Here is a 20,069-nt window from a genome sequence, read left to right as displayed (position 1 = left end):
TCTGGAGCCTGTGCTCCGTAACAAGAGAGGCTGCGATAATGAGAGGCCCGCGCACCGCCATGAAGAGTGGCCCCCGCTTGTCGCAACCAGAGAAAGCCCTCGCACAGAAACAAAGACCCAACACAGCCAAAAATAAATAAATAAATTAATTAATTCATTAATTTAAAAAAAAAAAAAGAAGAAGAAGAAGAAGAAATTAGGCCTAAAATCTCAGAACATACCCCAAAAAACCTCTGGAAAATAGATTTAGAAAGTGGAAAGTGTGGGACTTCCCTGGTGGCACAGTGGTTAAGAATCCACCTGCCAATGCAAGGGACATGGGGTTCGGTCCCTGATCCAGGAAGATCCCACATGCCGCAGAGCAACTAAGCCCATGTGCCACAACTACCAAGCCTGTGTTCTAGAGCTCACGAGCCACAACTACTGAGCCCACATGCTGCAACTACTGAAGCCCATGCACCTAGAGCCTGTTCTCCGCAACAAGAGAAACCACTACAATGAGAAGCCCACTCACCACAACAAAGAGTAGCCCCTGCTCGCTGCAACTAGAGAAAGCCCGTTTGCAGCAATGAAGACCCAATGCTGCCAGCTAATCTCCTTATCTTATTGATACATGGGAGGCAAAAACATATGTTCTATTTTATTTTTTATGTTGATACTAAACACGTGGTTTAAGACCCTTACAGCTATCTTTTAGCACAATAAAGAATTGCTATACTAGTTATAAAAACACATACAAATAGCTTACACTTCCCTGTTAAAGACAAAGACTCTAGATTAGCCAAAAGAAGGTTTCCCCCATATGCTTTGTCCATCTTTTAATTTTTTTAATTAATTGTATCCACAAGTGATGCACCAAAAGAATTCAACAAATAAAGGATAAAATTTTATTCAAATGGGCAAAATATATCAAGGAAACAGAAACACAAGATAGTAGGGATGGCACTGTCAGTATCAGACAATAAGAAGAAACTTCTGTTACCTGGTATTAGAGCCAATTATAAAGCAACTGTAACTAAAAATAGCTTAGTAATGACATAGTAATAAATGGATCAAATGAACAGAAACAGAACTTACTGTATAATAAGTGTAAAAGAAGATGGTTATAATAAAGGTAGCCTTTTAAATCAGTGAGGAAAAGAATGTTTGAAAATCAAAGACAGAAACAATTGGTTATTCAGAAAAAGGAGGAATTCCTTATCTTATATCATATACTAAAATAATTCCAGTTGAGTTAAATGCAAAAATTAAACACAAGATTGAGAATAAAAATGTATTTATCTGAAAGGCCTTTCCAAGTACATATTTGTGTGCTAACAATAATCCCACTACAAACAAAATGCAAGGCAAATGATAAATTGAGGGAAAATATTTGTAACAAAATGAGAATCATTAAGAAAAGGACAAACACCCTCTAACCATATGGGCAAAAGACATGATTAGATTATTCACACACACCCTCCCTCCCCAAATTCAAACATTCATTAAAAGCACGGAAAAACTCATCACTAACAACAAAAGAAGTACAGGTGAAAACAACTATATAATAACTTGGGAGTATAAATATGTATAACCTTTATGGAGGATAATTTGGCAATAGCAAAGTAACATAAGCAAATTATACCTTTAAGTATCTTTAAATTCAAGTACTGTAAGCTTTAAACTTGCTCATGGTTTTCTGAGAAGTCATATTAAGGAAATAAAATATGTGTACTAAAGTATCTGCTCCAAGTGCGGGGGGTGAGCACAGCGGTCATAAATTGGCCAGTGGATTAGCCCAGCCCTGCCACTTGGGTGACCAGCAATAAAATGATGTCAATAAAACCACCCACATTTTAGAGCTTTCTGGAGATCTGAAGAGAGAATTATGGGTGCCTGGCCCATGGGAATTGTTCAGTAACTATTAGACACTGAAAGCAGGAGTGATGATATTTATCTACAATCCTGCACTAACAGGTTCAAAATCCCTTATCTGAAATGCTTGTGGTCCAACTGTGGTGCTTCAGAACTAAGACCTTTTTGGATATGAAAAGGTAACAGTATATTTACCTAACTAGGTCTGGGAGAGCACCTGGCAATCAATTACATCACTATTCGTAGAGTAAAATATATGAATATTCATTCTAAGTGAGATAAACATCAGTTCAGGTCAGGTTTTGCAGTCAAATGAGTTATGGAAAAACTTTTCGTGTTTACAGCTTTCTGGACTTCAGATTTTTACAAGAGGGATTGAGAACCTATATTTATAACAGAGAAACATTAGAATCTATCTAAACGTATGATAATAAGGGGTAGGTTACATAAATTATGATACATTCATAGGATGGAAAACTATACAGCTATAAAAAGTCACTTTTTCCAAAGAATATTTAATAAACTGGGAAAATGTTCATGAATAGCAGGTAAAAAAAGGCAAAATAAAAAACACAAATTATGAATTCTATTTTGCAAAAGTAAATTATATAATATTCCAGAATAAAAGACTACAAGGAACCATACAAGGACCTTAAATTAACCACATTGTGGTTAACCACATTAACCACATTATGTTCTTCCTTATACTTTTCTGTATTTTCTAATCTTCTATGATAACCAGGAAAACAATCCATTAATTTTTGAACTATTTATGGTTGCTGTCCCTGCGTAGGACTAGGCTAGTTCTCACCCTAGAGGGTTAACAAGCCCATCTCTGCTCTCAAGGAATTTACCAACGCATCTCTGGAGAGCTGAGGGCATTACTCAGTTCTCTCCACATTAGAATGCATTTCATTCTCCATCAGCACTTCCCCACTGGCACCTCAGGACAACTTGACTCAGGCACCAGGACTTTTTCACACCTCTACCAAATGAAACCCTGGTGACCTTGCAAGTTAATGATAAAAATGGCATCAGTGCTACAATAAGAACTTGATTCAACCCATGACCTTATCTAAAGAAGCTAAAAAAGAAAAAATAGAAAAAAAGAAAAAAGCAGGGACTGTTTAAACATGTTTGATTTTCACTCTTTTTTACTGTACTCATCAAATTGTAATCATTTAAGAAATTATGGGGGAGGAGGAGAAGGTGATTACATTTGGGTTTGTTCCAGGTGCTTCGCATGAGTAAAAGGATGTGAACTTGAACTTGACAGACCCAGCAATGAAAAGCATTTTGTGGAGTTAATGGGATGCTAAGAGAGATCACGACATTGGTTTGTGGAGAGGACAAGCAAGAGTTCATCTTACCTAACAGACCACTCACCAATGTCTAAGGGGTGGTCTTTGGCCAGAGCTTTAAAGGGCTCAGCCGTATGTAGTGCGGGTGTTCCTAACACCCAGGTGGTCTTCACTGAGCTCCACCCAGGTCTGGAATTCTCCAGTGGTTTAATACACAGTTTGAAAACATTTAATACCAAAAGGCTATTTGTTATACGCCTCAATTCCAAACATGGAACAAAAGAGATAAATGATCCATCAACCTACACCTAATCACCTAAAGGGACCACATAGGTTGATATTTAATCACTTTTACATAGATTCCAATAGTCTTTTTAAACTGTTGCTGAGAACACGAGAAATCCTTGTGCAAAGCTTTTGCCACACATGAATAATAGCCAACTGTGAAGTTAAATAAGAAGTTAACTCTCTTAGCTTAATCCCACAGAAAATTACTTGTTTGCAGGCAAATTATCCACTGGGGATACTTTTTTATTTGTGGAGTGCTAATCCTTCCCTCCTGCTTTCTGCCACCCTTCTTTTCCTCCTTCCTCCCAACCTGAAGAGAAGGAAGATAAAGTAAATGTGCACAATCCCGCATTCAATCAGGACCTTGGTTAAAATAAAGACCTTCCAGGAAAAAGGTGACTTACCCTATCCCAGCTGAAACACAGGCCCAGTCGATCAAGTTGTTTCCTCATGTGTCTAATATTACTGCAAAACAAAGGGAAAAGAGTTTGGATTTTAGAAACAGGAAAAGCCATAAACAAACTACACTTTGAGAATATGAAAAGGAAACTGGAAAAGTCTAGATTATTCCAAAGGGCTTTAAGTGTTGTTTCGCCCTGGCGAAAAAATTAATTACTAAGAATCAGTGAAAATATCTGCCTAGTAGAAGACATCTATTCTTTGGACCTGTACAAAATCCACTAAAAACCATGATAGTCTTTGGTCCTGGGGACTAACCCTTTCCCTGGCCATTCAGGAAGGCAACCCTTCTGATTTGTGCACTCCTGGCCCATCCATATGCCTGTATTCTGCACAAATTTAAGCCAAGCATTTACAAATTTAAAAGCGACTGAAAAGAAAAATCTTAACATACAAATTGCGGGAATCCAAGAGGAGCCATACAGTGCTCTGTCAATCAAAACCTAAAACCGAAAACTCTCCAACAATTGGAAAAGAGGAGAGAAGTAAATTAATCAACTTTAATATAATATGAAATAAGAAAATATTATTTACTTTTTTCTATTTAAATTTTTTAAATTAAAAAAATTTTAACTTTTATTGAAATATACTTAATTTACAGTGTTGTGTTAGTTTCAAATATATAGTAAAGTGATTCAGTTATACATATATACATATAAATATATTTTTCAGATTATTTTCCATTATAAGTTATTACAAGACAGAGTATAGTTCCCTGTGCTATACAATAGGTCCTTGTTGTTTGTCTATTTTATATACAGTAATATGTATATGTTAATCCCAAACTCCTAATTTATTCCCCCCTGCTCCACCCCACTATCCCCTTTGGTAACCATAAATTTGTTTTCTATGTCTGTGAGTCTATTTCTGTTTTGTAAATAAGTTCATTTGTATCATTTTTTTAGATTCCACACGTAAGTGATATCATATGATATTTGTCTTTCTCTGTCTGACTTACTTCAGTTAATATGATAATCTCTAGGTCCTCTTTTTTCTTTTTAAAGAAAAAGGACTAATTCATTTCTACTATGTCCCCTTTCAGTTCAAGCAGACTGAAAATATGAAAAACCATGAAGAAGTTCTCTAGGTGATCTCTGATTAGCTAACAATAGCTTATTTTAATTCCAAGCCTCGTGTTAAGCATTTTGCAGAAAAGTGCTTACAACAGACTGAATGTTTGTGTCCCCCTCATATTGTTATGTTAAAACCTTATCTCCAACCTGATGGTATTTTGAGGTAACCAAAGGTACTGTGAGAGGTAACCAGATTAGTGCCTTTATAAAAGAGTCTCCAGAGAGCAACCTTGCCCCTTCTACCATGTCAAGACACAGAGAGAAGACAGCTGTCTATGAACCAAGAAGCTGGTCCTCACCAGACACCAAATCTGCAAGTGCCTTGATCTCGGACTTCCCAGCCTCTAGAACTGTGAGAAATACATTTCTGTTGTTTATAAGCCACCCAGACTATGGTATTTTTGTTATAGCAGTTGACTAAGACAGTGCTTAATCTTTATCCATTCATAAGAGGTAGGAACTATGACTATCCCTCCTTTACAGATAAATAAACTGAGGCACAGAGAGGTTAGGTAATTTGCTCAAGGTGAATGGCTAGGAAGAAGGAAAGGCAGGATTTGTACCTATATGGCCTGATTCAGGGGCCATCTTCTTTACTGCTATGCTTACTACTCCTCCTTGGAGGAGTTGGCAAACTTTCTGTAAAGGGCCAGATGGTAAATGTTTTCAGCTCTGTGAGCCATATGGTCTCTGTCACAACTACTCAGTTCTGCCATTGTATCATGAAAGCAGCCATGACCGATATATAAACAAATGGGTGTGGCTTGTGTTCCAATAAAACTTTATTTACAAAATCAGGCAGGGCCAAATTTGGCCCATGGAATTTGCCAATCCCTGGCCTAGCTTACATCAAATTTATACCATATTTGACTCATTTTATTTAAATCATTATTTCCTCCTTTTTTTCATCACGCCCATTACTCTAGAATTAACCATAATTGGAAAAGTGGAAACTAGGGATTAGGAAGAAAAAAGACAAGTAGATGGTGCAGAAGATATTTCTTTTTACAATGTAGCCTTGGGTAAGATAAAGCAAAGGGAGGTGAAAGACAATGGGGATAGACTTTGAACTGCCCTCTCTACCTCTGAGGGGTAGGGTGAGGAAAGGCTTTGTGAAAGGGGCTGGAGTGAGCCCAGAACATTCTGCTGGGTTCTGGTATAAGGCCCTCAAGGCTTTACCAGGAGGGACAGGGATGGGCACTGCTGGCCCACAAGTACATGGAAGCCTGAGGCACAGGGGGTACTGGGAGTATGTCCTCCTTGGAGAAAGCCACACCCAGAATAAATTGGCCATATATTTCCTCGGTGAATATCTAAGTTCCTCTTGCTTCAAAATGGTGAAGGCAAAAAATTAACAGAATTTGCAGAGAAAATTATAATGTGGAATTTGAATATGGCTCAAACTATGGTCAGGAAGATGAAGAGTACTGTAGAAATTTAACAAATGTCACCCTTTCCTTCTCCTTTTTCCTTCCAAATGTAAATACTCAAAGGAAGAATAACTGTAAATAACAAACCATCAAAATGAACACATGAATGAATATCCAAACCCTCTTTGTTATTTCTTAGATAAGAATACAGCGTGCTAAAAGGCAAACACCAAATACAGACAATCCTGTTTATTGCTTGGCAGACTGCAATGTTTTGTTTGCTTTACTTTCTATTTCTTGTGCACAGGTTTAAAAAAATTGTTTAAGGGTTCTGTATACAAATGCTTGAATATGCCTGTAAACACATACCTCTGTGTCCAACTTTCTGGATGTAGATTCCTCTCGATCGCAGCATTTTCGGCAGGTAATCCAAATGCATCCCATCCCATGGGATTGATAACCTAGCACCCAGAAAAGAAACATCAGCCGTGGCAGATTGCTAAAATCTTTATCAGTATTCTCTTCTGGGAAATAAGCAGGCATTCTCTCCTTCTAACACGTCTTATCCCTTTCCTGGATGATTTAAAACTATGCTTTTGAAAGCCAGCTGGCTACCTAAGACGTAAGCACAGAAGAGAATTTAGAAGGTTATACACCAAGGTGCCAATAGCAGTTATCTCTGAGTAGGTATTTTCGTGACTATTTTTTACTTTCTTCTTCTTCTTGTCTGTATTGTGTGTAATGAACCCAAAGAGTTTTTCTGGAATTATAAAAAGTTTCTTTCAATTTCAAAAATAGGTAAAATATATAAAAATATATATAGGCATTCAAAATGCTCACCTCATGTTAGATTTTCCAATTAAGGAGTTGTGCTGTCCAATAGGGTAGCCCCTAGCCACATGTGGTTATATAAATTTAAACTTAATTAAAATTAATTAAAATTTAAAATTCAGTTCCTCAGTCACACTAGCCACTTTTCAAGTGTACAATAAGCCACTTTGAATCACCTCCTATAAGATATTTCCATTTTCCAAACAACAGAGGATCCTAAGATCTCAGAGCTCGAAGAAGCTTTTGAAATATATCCTCCATCCCCACTCCTTTATTTGACAGTCCAAGCAACGATGGACCAACAAGAGTAAGCAGCCTAGCTAGGTCACACCAGAAGCAATTACTTCAGACCAGGATAGGCTCTCATTTCTGCAAATGGATGACCAGTCACAGCTCAGCTGGCAGCTTCAATAGCAAGTTCTCTCAACCTAACTTACATGCCATGAATGGGAACAATGGCTTGAAACACAAGCTGTGGCATCAAGGGACAGACTCAGAAGGCCGGGCTCTCTACCCACTGCCAGGAAGGACACCTGCTTTGAAAACTCAGACTCCTACCCTTCTCTAATGCTGATTTTCAGCCACAAAGCCATAAACACAGCTTCTCCCAGAGCCATATTTCTGAAGCTTGCCTGTGGATGAGGATGGCTGGAGGAGGCTCCAGTATTTCTAGAAAACAACCCTTTACAGCTGGCCTTCTTACTTCCTATCAAGCTCCTGATCTGTCAACTGCCACAAGCTGGGTTTGTTTGTTTGTGTGTTTGTTTGTTTGTAATCATGCAGAGAACCTGAGCTTCTGTTCACATACATCTTGGATAGTGATGGACACTCAGACACACTTATTGGCACTACCTCATCACCCACCCATATCATGATGGAACATTTTCCACTAAAGAAACAGGTCTCATTTTCTTTTATAAATAACTTTTTCCCCTGATTATTGAAATAATGCATGTTCACTACAAATAGCTTTGGTACATAGAGAAAAATATTCGGAAGAAAATAAAATACACTTAATTCTACCATATAGCCATACATAAATGTTATTTGGTAAATTTATATCCAATTTTTAACAATTGGGATCATATTATTTCTGTGTGGTTTTTTTTTCATTGTGCACCTAGAGTTTTCTTCCATCTTTCTGTGTTGTTCAAAGACTCTCTGAGATGCAAATGAGTATCACCCATGGCCACCTCTGCCTCAAGTCCATAAGCACCTACAATTTAGTGTCCCAAACTGGATTCACACTCGAATCCCAGTGCCCAGATCCGTTCTCTCCCTAGTCCCTCTTAGCAGGTGGCAGTAAGAGAACAGGCACGGCCCTCCCAGTGGCAGAAGACACTTGCCTTATATCATCCTTCCATTCTGCACATTATTATTTTTTAATTAGGTTTTAGTTCTGATGGAACAATTCCATCTCAAGAATGAAGACCATGCATCTAAAATCAGAGCTGCTCTAACTCCTTTGGCTAGTGAGTGGGAAATGCAACAAAGGATCGCTCCTCGGGAGGCTGTGTGGTTTGGGGGGAAATGTCCTAACCCAAACCTGCCATTTACTGGCAGTGGGACCTGAGGCACGTCACTTACACTGAGTCCCAACTATCAACTCTGACTGAAAGCAGCCACCCAAATCGTTGAGCATTACACACTAAGATGTATGTGGTGCACCCAGCACAGTACAGGCACCCAGTGAATGGCAGGGCTGGCTGCAGTGGCAGCTGCTGTCGTCTGCTTGATCTTCAGCACCTCACAACATTGCACATCACCAATTCCCTCGTCAGGACCTCAGCCCGTGTCTCTTTGGCCACATTCATTATGGTGGCTCTGTGACAACAGGCAGGGAGACCCCTTGACCTCACACACATCCTCATCCATGTACATTCCTAAGGGTGTGTTACTTATGATAAGAGCCTCTGTAGCAGGTTGGTGCCAGGCATTGGAAGTTCTTAACCAAACCGAACAGACCATGAGGCTCAAAGGGCCAGCCGTTTGGCCTTCTTTGCCATGGAAGGGGCCCATCAGTTCTTCTTTTGCGCATAACTAGTGGCTCACATCAGGTGCTTCGTTCGAAAGTAGCCCAGCTGTTCTTGCCATGGCTGACTGGAGCAGGGGTAGTCCATGAGCAGAAGCAGCCATCTGTGTGCTGGGTAGGAAGGGCCCTGCCCAGTAGATTTTGCCATATCAGGGGAGGTGGTAGGTCTGATCCACTCAGGTCTGCTTTCTGTACGGGATACAGACTTGGTGAACAACAGTGCTGTGGATCTCTCCAGTTTGCTGCTGCTCCAGTCTGGTTTGCCACATCCTCTGCCGTGCTTCCCAGTCCTGGGAATCTGGGAAGAGTGGAATGCCCTGGTCTGCCAGCCTAAGATAACATGACTCCCGGGGAATTCCCTCGCAGTCCAGCGGTTAGGACTCCGCGCTCTCACTGCCGAGAGCCCGGATTCAATCAGTGGTCAGGGAACTAAGATCCCGCAAGCCATGCGGCACGGCCAAAAAAAAAAAAAAAAAAAAAAAAAATGACATGACTCCCAAGCTATCACATTCAATCCCTGCATCCACGCTCCTGAGGTCAGCCGGAATAGCCTCCTCTTCTTTTTCCTTAATTGGTTGTTTCTCAAATTACGAGCATAATACAAGCTTATTTTAATAAGAGAAATGACACAATACATGATATATAAAGGCAAAGCTGATCATCTCCCCCAGCCCCGACTCCTATTCTCAACTCCTTGATGTAACCAACAAGCAAGTGTATCCTTCCACACCTTTCTCCTCACTCAAACACAGATACACAAACATATATATACATATACAGGAGCTGGCTGGTTTGTTTTTATGGAAATAGAACCTGTCATACACTATTTTTTTTTTCACACACACACACTGTATTTTATTTTTACAAGAGATAAATAGGCTGACACCAAGCATTGTACATGGATGACCACAACAAAAGCAACAATGATTGCAATTACCAAACATGAAACACACTCATACTATGTCATACACTATTTTATGACCTGTTTTTTTTCATTTAACATATCATGGATATGTGTACAAAATATGTAAGTACGTGTGTGTGTGTGTACACGTCTTTTAAAAAGATTCTAACATTCCCTAGGAATATCTAGTCTATGTAGTTTTAGGAAGTTGTCAAAACATAACCCAATCCAGTTGATCTTTCAGACCTGAGGTCTCTTTTCCTCTTGCTAAATGTGTCCTACCCAAAGTGTTTCATCTTTCCAAACAGCACCCTCCCCTTCTTCTGGGAAAATGCTCCTCCCCCTACTTCACATGGTCCTGCTGCAGACGGCGAATCACAAAACCCACCCCTCTGGCCACAGAGGGAGCACCTGATGGAGATGTCTAAGAAAATACAGCTGGCATGTGGACAGATGCAGAAATGGGAGGCAGAGACTAGGGATACTGATGTGCTCCAAGGACGTGGGCCCAATTCCCAGTGGGCCCCATTCCTACAACATTTCCTTTGGTTCTGTGAGTTACACCAGGATTTGTAAAAACACACAAAACCTCCTTTTTTGCTTAAACTGGTCTGAGCTGGGTTTCAGTCCCTGGTAGCCAAGAATCCTGACTAAAACACTCTCCCTTTAGGATACAGCTTTCTCTTGAGTACTGCTTAACCCATAGATGAAAAACATTTCCTTCACAGATTTTTCTTTTTCTTTTTAATTTTCAAGAGCTAAAAATAATAATAATAATCCCATGTTGGGGATTTGTGCTTGATTAGTAGAAAGTTCTGAAATACTTCCATGGACAACACTATAGTACAGCTTCCAGTGATGCTTTAATTCTCCTAGGGCTACTTCACTGGCAGAATAATGTAACTGTTGTATAACCATGTTCCACAAGAAAGGGGAAAACTTAATTACCACTTGGTTTCTTCATTGGAACTGCCAAAATGGCACCAGTTCAATGTTTCTGCCTATTAACATTCTGTTAGGTTATCATCCATGTTTTTAAATAAAGTCAATACAGAGACAGTCAAAAAATCAGTCTGGATTTATGTAATATACTTATTCATTTCTATTTTTGTTTTCAGATGAAATTAACATGAAAAGATATTCTTAGTTCACATGTTACCCCAAGCTGTCTATGAAAATATAGTTAGGGAAGGAGGAGTCAAGAGGGCGGTGTGGGAAGACGCAGAGTTAGCATCTCCCCACAACTAGGGCACCTGCCCGCCACTGGTGGGGGACTCTGATGCCCAAGGAGACAGGAGGAACCCCAAAGTGAACCAGTAGGACGTAGGGGGGCTGAGGGCGGAGAAGTGGAGGTCAGACAGGATTGATGCCCCTGAAGCCGGGGAGATCAGGAGAGGCAGGCAGGAGGGACTCTCCGGTAAGAGTGGGAGAGGAGCGGAGGGCGATTGCCTGGCCCACTCGGGCAGGGGAGCCTGCTGAGCTCCCAAGCTGGTACCCACCCTCCAAAGCCCCATTCAGGCTGTGTGAGTGCTGGGGGCATAGGAGGGAGGCCTGGGAGATCAGGAGAGGCAGGTGGGAGGAGCCACCCAGGAGGAGCGGGAGAGGAGCGGGAGAGGAGCGGAGGGCAATTGCCCCGCCCACTCGGGCATGGGGACCCTGCTGAGCTCCCAAGCCAGAAACCGCCCTCCAAACCCCCTTCCAGGCTGCGTTGGTCCTTGGGGGCATAGGAGGGAGGCCAGGGAGATCAGTAGAGGCAGGCGGGAGGGGCCCTCCCAGACCAGAGGAGAGGAGAAGAGGGCGTTTGCCCCACCCACTCGAGCCCAGGAAGCCTGCTGGGCTCCCAGGTGAGATCCCCTACCCTCTGACACCAGAGGTGGGGGGCAAACCTGGGTCCCTTCTGTTCCTTGAGCCTAAGCCCCACCGCCAACAGGCCCCAGGGCCTTTCCCAGCTCCATGGGTCCAGAGCATTGGCCCTGCCCACTACCCAAACCTTGCCCTTGCTTAGGCCCCGCCCTCCACAGCCAAGGCCTTCCCCGCCCCCACTTTTTTTTTCTTTTCCCTCCTCCACTTTTTTTTACTATTGTGGTACTGATGTACCTTCCAGTTGTTGATTCATCTATAATTTTATTTTTATATTCTTCCTAACATATCTGTTAGTTTCCTAGTCTAATTTTATTTTTTACTTTGTTATTGCTTTTTTTTTCTTTTTATTTATTTATTTTTGCCACCCCAGGCGGCTTGCGGGATCTTAGTTCATGAGCCTGGGGTCAGGCCGAAGCTCCTGTGGTGGGAGGTCCAAGTCTGAACCACTGGACTAACAGAGAACCTCAGACACCAGGGAATATTCATCCAAGGGAGGTCTCACGGAGTTCCTCATCTCAGCACCAAGACCCAGTTCTACCCAATAGCCTACAAACTCCAGTGTTGGAAGCCTCAGGCCAAACAACCAGTAAGACAGGAACACAATCCACTCATAAAAAAAAAAACAAAAAAAAATTAGATAGCAAAAAAATATGTCACAGATGAAGGAGCAAGGTGAAAACCTACAAGACCAAATAAATGAAGAGGAAATAGGCAATCTACCTGAAAAAGAATTCAGAGTAATGATAGTAAAGATGATCCAGAATCTCGGAAATAGAATGGAGGCACTGACTGAGAAAATACAAGAAATGTTTAACAAAGATCTAGAAGAACTAAAGAACAAACAAACAGAGATGAACAACACAATAACTGAAATGAAAAATACACTAGACGGAATCAATAACAGAATAACTGAAGAAGAATAAATAAGTGAGCTGGAAGATAAAATGGTGGAAATAAGAGCAGAATAAAGAAAAAAGAATGAAAAGACTTGAAGACAATCTCAGAGACCTCTGGGACAACACTAAACACACCAACATTCGAATTATAGGGGTCCCAGAAGAAGAAGAGAAAAAGAAAGGGTCTGAGAAGATGTTTGAAGAGATTATAGTTGAAAACTTCCCTAACATGGGAAAGAAAATAGTCACCCAAGTCCAGGAAGCACAGAGAGATCCATACAGGATAAACCCTAGGAAAAACACACCAAGACACATATTAATCAAACTAACAAGTATTAAATTCAAAGAAAAAATATTAAAAGCAGCAAGGGAAAAACAAAAAATAACATACAAAGTAATCCCCATAAGGTTATCAGCTGATTTTCAGCGGAAGCTCTGCTGGCCAGAAGGGAGTGGCAGGATATACTTAAAGTGATGAAAGACAAAAACCTACAACCAAGATTACTCTACCCAGCAAGGATCTCATTCAGATTCAATGCCGAAGTCAAAAGCTTTTCGGACAAGCAAAAGCTAAGAGAATTCAGCACCACCAAACCAGCTCTCCAACAAATGCTAAAGGAACTTCTCTAAGTGGGAAACACAAGAGAAGAAAAGGACCTACAAAAACAAACCCAAAACAACTAAGAAAACAGTCATAGGAACATACATTTCGATAATTACCTTAAACGTGAATAGATTAAATGCTCCAAACAAAAGACACATGCTTGCTGAATGGATACAAAAACAAGACCCATATATATGCTGTTTACAAGAGACCCACTTCAGACCTAGGGACACATACAGATTGAAAGTGAGGGGATGGAAAAAGATATTCCATGCAAATGGAAATCAAAAGAAAGCTGGAGTAGCAAACTCATATCAGATAAAATAGACTTTCAAATAAAGAATGTTACAAGAGACAAGGAAGGACACTACATAATGATCAAGGGATCAATCCAAGAAGAAGATATAACAATTATAAATATATATGCACCCAATATAGGAGCACCTCAATACATAAGGCAACTGCTAACAGCTATAAAAGAGGAAATCGACAGTAACACAATAATAGTGGGGGACTTTAACACCTCACTTACACCAATGGACAGATCATTCAAACATAAAATTAATAAGGAAAAAGAAGCTTTAAATGACACAAGAAGCTTTAAATGACACAATAGACCAGATAGATTTAATTGATATTTATAGGACATTCCATCCAAAAACAACAGATTACACTTTCTTCTCAAGTGCGCATGGAACATTCTCCAGGATAGATCACATCTTGGGTCACAAATCAAGCCTCGGTAAATTTAAGAAAATTGAAATCATATCCAGCATCTTTTCTGACCACAATGCTATGAGATTAGAAATGAATTACTGGGGGCAAAACGTAAAAAACACAAACACGTGGAGGCTAAACAATACGTTACTAAATAACCAAGAGGTCACTGAACAAATCAAAGAGGAAATCAAAAAATACCTAGAGACAAATGACAATGAAAATACGACGATCCAAAACCTATGGGATGCAGCAAAAGCAGTTCTAAGAGGGAAGGTTATAGCTATACAAGCCTACCTCAAGAAACAAGAATAATCTCAAATAAATAATCTAACCTTACACCTAAAGGAACTAGAGAAAGAAGAGCAAACCAAACTCAAAGTTAGCAGAAGGAAAGAAATCATAAAGATCAGAGAAGAAATAAATGAAATAGAAACAAAGAAAACAATAGCAAAGATCAATAAAACTAACAGCTGGTTCTTTGAGAAGATAAACAAAATTGATAAACAATTAGCCAGACTCATCAAGAAAAAGAGGGAGAGGACTCAAATCAATAAAATTAAAATGAAAATGGAGAAGTTACAAGAGACACCGCAGAAATACAAAGCATCCTAAGAGACTACTACAAGCAACTCTATGCCAATAAAATGGACAACCTGGAAGAAATGGACACATTTTTAGAAAGGTATAACCTTCCAAGACTGAACCAGGAAGAAATGGAAAATATGAACAGACCAATCACAAGTAATGAAATTGAAACTGTGATTAAAAATCTTCCAACAAACAAAAGTCCAGGACCAGAGGGCTTCACAGGTGAATTCTATCAAACATTTAGAGAAGAGCTAACACCTATCCTTCTCAAACTCTTCCAAAAAATTGCAGAGGAAGGAACACTCCCAAACTCATTCTATGAGGCAACCATCACCCTGATACCAAGACCAGACAAAAATACTACAAAAAAAGAAAATTACACAACAATATCACTGATGAATATAGATGCAAAAATCCTCAACAAAATACTAGCAAACAGAATCCAACAACACATTAAAAGGATCATACACCAAGATCAAGTGGGATTTATCCCAGGGATGCAAGGATTCTTCAGTATACGCAAATCAATCAATGTGATACACCATATTAACAAACTGAAGAATAAAAACCATATGATCACCTCAACAGATGCAGAAAAAGCTTTGGACAAAATTCAGCACCCATTTATGATAAAAACTCTCCAGAAAGTGGGCATAGAGGGAACCTACCTCAATATAATAAAGACCATATACAACAAACCCACAGCAAACATCATTCTCAATGGTGAAAAACTGAAAGCATTTCCTCTAAGATCAGGAACAAGACAAGGATGTCCACTCTCACCACTATTACTCAACATAGTTTTGGAAGTCCTAGCCATGGCAATCAGAGAAGAAAAGGAATACAAATTGGAAAAGAAGAAGTAAAACTGTCACTGTTTGCAGATGACATGATACTATACATACAGAATCCTAAAGATGCCACCAGAAATCTACTGGAGCTAATCAATGAATTTGGTAAAGTTGCAGGATGCAAAATTAATGCACAGAAATCTCTTGCATTCCTATACACTAAAGATGAAAATTTTGAAGGAGAAATTAAGGAAACACTCCCATTTACCACTGCCAGAAAAACAATAAAATACCCAGGAATAAACCTGCCTAAGGAGGCAAAAGACTTGTACTCAGAAAACTATAAAACACTGATGAAAGAAATCAAAGATGACATACAGCTGGAGAAATATATCATGTTCTTGGATTGGAAGAATTAATATTGTGAAAATGACTATACTACCCAAAGCAATCTACAGAGTCAATGCAACCCCTATCAAACTAGCAATGGCATTCATTCTTCACAGAATTAGAACAAAATATCTTATAATTCATATGGAAACAGAAAAGACCCTGAATAGCCAAAGCAATCTTGAGAACAAAAAACGGAGTTGGAGGAATCAAGCTCCCAGACTTCAAACTATACTACAAAGCTACAGTAATCAAGACAGTATGGTACTGGCACAAAAACAGAAATATAGATCAATGGTACAGGATAGAATGCCCAGACATAAACCCACGCACATATGGGCATCTAATTTATGACAAAGGAGGCAAGAACATACAATGGAGAAAAGACAGCATCTTCAATAAGTGGTGCTGGAAAAACTGGACAGCTACATGTAAAAGAATGAAATTAGAACACTACCTAACACCATACACAAAAATAAACTCCAAATGGATTAAAGACTTAAATGTAAGACCAGACACTATAAAACTCTTAGAGGAAAACATAGGAAAAACACTTTTTGACATAAACCACACCAAGATCTTCTTTGACCCACCTCCTAGAGTAATGGAAATAAAAACAAAAATAAACAAATGGGACTTAATTAAACTTAAAAGCTTTTGCACAGCAAAGGAAACCATAAACAATACAAAAAGACAACCCTCAGAATGGGAGAAAATATTTGCAAATGAAACAACAGATAAAGGATTAATCTCCAAAATATACAAACAGCTCATGGAGCTCAATATCAAAAAAACAAACAATCCAGTTAAAAAATGGGTGGAAGACCTAAATAGATATCACTAAGGAAGACATACAGATGGCCAAGAGGCACATGAAAAGATGCTCAACATCACTAATTATTAGAGAAATGCAAATCAAAACTACAATGAGGTATCACCTAACGCCGGTCAGAACGGCCATTATCAAAAAAGTTAGAAACAATAAATGCTGGAAAAGGTGTGGTGAAAAGGGAACCCTCCTGCACTGTTGGTGAGAATGTAAATTGATATACCACTATGGAAAACAGTATGAAGGTTCCTTAAAAAACTAAAAATAGCACTACCATATGACTCACAATCCTACTACTGGGCATATACCCTGAAAAACCATAATTCAAAAAGAAACAGGTACTGCAATGTTCACTGCAGCACTATTTACAATAGCCAGGACATGGAAGCAACCTAAATGTCCATCGACAGATGAATAGATAAAGAAGATGTGGCACATATATACAATGGAATATTATTCAGCCATAAAAAGAAATGAAATTGAGTTATTTGTAGTGAGGTGGATGGACCTAGAGACTGTCATACAGAGTGAAGTAAGTCAGAAAGAGAAAAACAAATACCGTATGCTAACACATATATATGGAATCTAAGAAAAAAAAAATAGTACTGATGAACCTAGCTGCAGGGCAGGAATAAAGAAGTAGACATAGAAAATGGACTTGAGGACATGGGGTGGGAGGGCAAAGCTGGGGCAAAGTGAGAGTAGCATCGACATATATACACTACCGAATGTAAAATAGTTGGCTGGTGGGAAACAGCAGCATAGCACAGGGAGACTGGCTCGGTGCTTTGCGATGACCTAGAGGCGTGGGATAGGAAGGATGGGAGGGAGGCTCAAGAGGGAGGGGATATGGGGACATGTGTATGCATATGGCTGAGTCGCTTTGTTGTGCAACAGAAAACACAGTATTGTGAAGCAATTATACTCCAATAAAGATCCAATAAGAAAAGAAAGTTAGAAAAATCTTAAAGCTCCTTAATATTTCACAGTCTTACCAGAAATTAACAAAAAACAAATGTCTGCCCTGGAATACAGACTGTGGGGAGTCAGGATAGTTCTTTCCACCATGGGCTGGACCACTGGAGTCAATGTCCCTGTGAACCAAGTTTCTACGGAACAGGAAATGGTCCGATCAATTCTACACCTTGGGTTTCCCAGACATCCAGTGACCAAGGGCAGAACTCACTCTTGTGCCATAAGATGACTCACTACTGTCCAGAAGGAACAAAGTAAAGACCTATAACAAGATTACAAAATACCAAAGCCTGTCCCTTTCCCCTGGGCAGCAGATTCTATTTGCTGGTCAAATTGTTATAGCCTATTTATTTAAAAGACACCATGTCAGTGCTGCCTTTGCCCACCTCGTTCACCTCTTGATCTCTTCTACATCAGGGGTCCCCAACCCACAGGCCATGGACTGGTACAGGTCCATGGCCTGTTAGGAACCGGGCCGGACAGCAGGAGGTGAGCGGTGGGCAGGCGGGCGAGCGAGCGAAGCTTCATCTGTATTTACAGCCGCTCCCCTTCACTCGCATTACTGCCTGAGCTCTGCCTCCTGTCAGATCAGCGGCGGCATTAGATTCTCATAGGAGCGCGAACCCTACTGTGAACTGTGCATGCGAGGGATCTAGGTTGCGCTCTCCTTATGAGAATTTAATGCCTGATGATCTGAGGTGGAGATGAGGCAGTGATGCTAGCGCTGGGGAGTGGCTGCAAATACAGATTATCATTAGCAGAGAGATTTGACTGCACAGGGACCATAATAAATGAATTGCTTGCAGACTCATATCAAAACCCTATCAGTGAGTGGCAAGTGAAAACAAGCTCAGGGCTCCCACTGATTCTGCATTATGGTGAGTTGTATAATTATTTCATTATATATTACAATGTAATAATAATTGAAATAAAGTGCACAACAAAGTAATGTGCTTGAATCATCCCGAAACTATCCCCCCACAACCCGCGGTCCGTGGAAAAATTGTCTTCCACAAAACCGGTCCCTGGTGCCAAAAAGGTTGGGGACCACTGTTCTACATCATCCAGATCAAATACCCCCATTCTGGATATATAATGCCCACTTTCTTGTCTGTGATTTCTCTATGGGCAAGAGTATCGAAAACATTCACTGGAGGAACTCTAAACTCTCCTTTTGGCTTCTAAAATTCCTATTCTTTTCTATCACCATAACTTGGTTTAATCCTTCCATAGTTCCACAAGTAACTAAACCTACAGTTCACATATGCCAACTAGACAATTATTCCTAAAAACAACAACAACAACAACAACCCGCCCACCAACATCTGGATTTATATTTTAGGGCCACCTGAGCCCTCTCAATCCCCTAGGTGTTAACCTCTTCTTGGATGAGTGCTTTCAGCAGAAAGGGAATCAAGAAGTCCTGGCAGCTATAACTTGGAAATCATAAAATAAACTTCCAGGGTGTAAAAAACCATCATTTCCAGCTGTTCTTCTAACAAATGCTCTAAGTATTTTAAATTGAGTGAGAAGCCAAGAGGACAGGGAAACAACCCAGAAATTAGGACGAGTGGGACACTGCCCCCACTTCTAGACTGAAGGAACAAAGGGAGGAAGCAGAGATAACTGAACCCAAAGGCTGAGATCAGTTGCAGAAGCTGAAAGAGGCAGGTCTGGCCAAATGGAACTGGATTAGTGAAGGAGATACTAACCAGGGCAGAGAGAGAGAAATCCCTTGGCTTCTTCCTTCCTCCTCCCCTACAGTCTTGCCAGAATTCTTCCTGTCCAAAACCAGCCAGACGCCAGCTGACACCAGAGCTTGGGAAATGTGGCCTGCAGAGTTCTGCCCTTCCACCATACAAAGCAAAGCAGGAGATCCATCTGACAGCAAACTAGTCAAAGACCAGCAAAGGAACACTACAGGACTGTAAAATTTACCATGACTCGAGATATCAAAGGCGCGTGAGGGCCAGCTACTGGTGAGGGGCAAACACAGGGATCAGAGCCCTGTCAAGTTAGACAGAGCTGGCCAGGAAGCGAGACCTAGAAGCTCAAGCTAGGCCAGCCTCTGGTGTGGACCCAGTCACATGACCATGGCTTACCCAACAGGACCTCTTGCCTCCATTTGGGCAGAGCTAGGGGCATCTCAGGGTTGGCAGGCAGGATGGATGGCAAGCAGACGAGAAGGGATACAGGAGAACACAGTTACATGTGACAATGTACAGATGAGGCTCTGGAGGGATATACCCTAGAAAATGATAGGGATCACTGTCCAGAAGGGCCTGGGGGGAGTGGGCAGTC

At 40.4% G+C, this 20,069-nt stretch overlaps 2 protein-coding genes across 9 annotated transcripts in view; one reads left to right on the top strand and one right to left on the bottom strand.

Annotated features, from left to right (window-relative positions):
• The window catches only part of LOC309638721 (uncharacterized protein), a gene marked incomplete at its 5' end in the record, with an annotated part of 364,111 nt that overhangs the window by 153,430 nt on the left and 190,612 nt on the right, over positions 1 to 20,069 (top strand). The window lies entirely within an intron of this gene.
• Positions 1 to 20,069, bottom strand: part of LARS2 (leucyl-tRNA synthetase 2, mitochondrial) — a 170,323-nt gene that overhangs the window by 132,378 nt on the left and 17,876 nt on the right. For all 8 annotated transcript variants that reach the window (XR_014251033.1, XM_082413855.1, XM_082413854.1 and 5 more), the window contains 2 exons: positions 6,715 to 6,806; positions 3,848 to 3,908 (listed from right to left, as the gene is read on the bottom strand). Coding sequence is in view for 7 of the 8 variants with exons in the window: in XM_082413855.1 (XP_082269981.1) it covers positions 3,848 to 3,908; positions 6,715 to 6,806 (153 nt within the window). In the remaining variant the exon portion in view is untranslated. The remainder of the gene's footprint in view (positions 1 to 3,847; positions 3,909 to 6,714; positions 6,807 to 20,069) is intronic.

The sequence above is a fragment of the Balaenoptera physalus genome (assembly GCF_965194825.1).
Source record: "Balaenoptera physalus genome assembly, chromosome: 11".
Lineage (NCBI taxonomy): Eukaryota > Metazoa > Chordata > Mammalia > Artiodactyla > Balaenopteridae > Balaenoptera > Balaenoptera physalus.
Note: the sequence above shows the minus strand (reverse complement) of the source record. Positions and strands in the feature narration are given on the sequence as shown.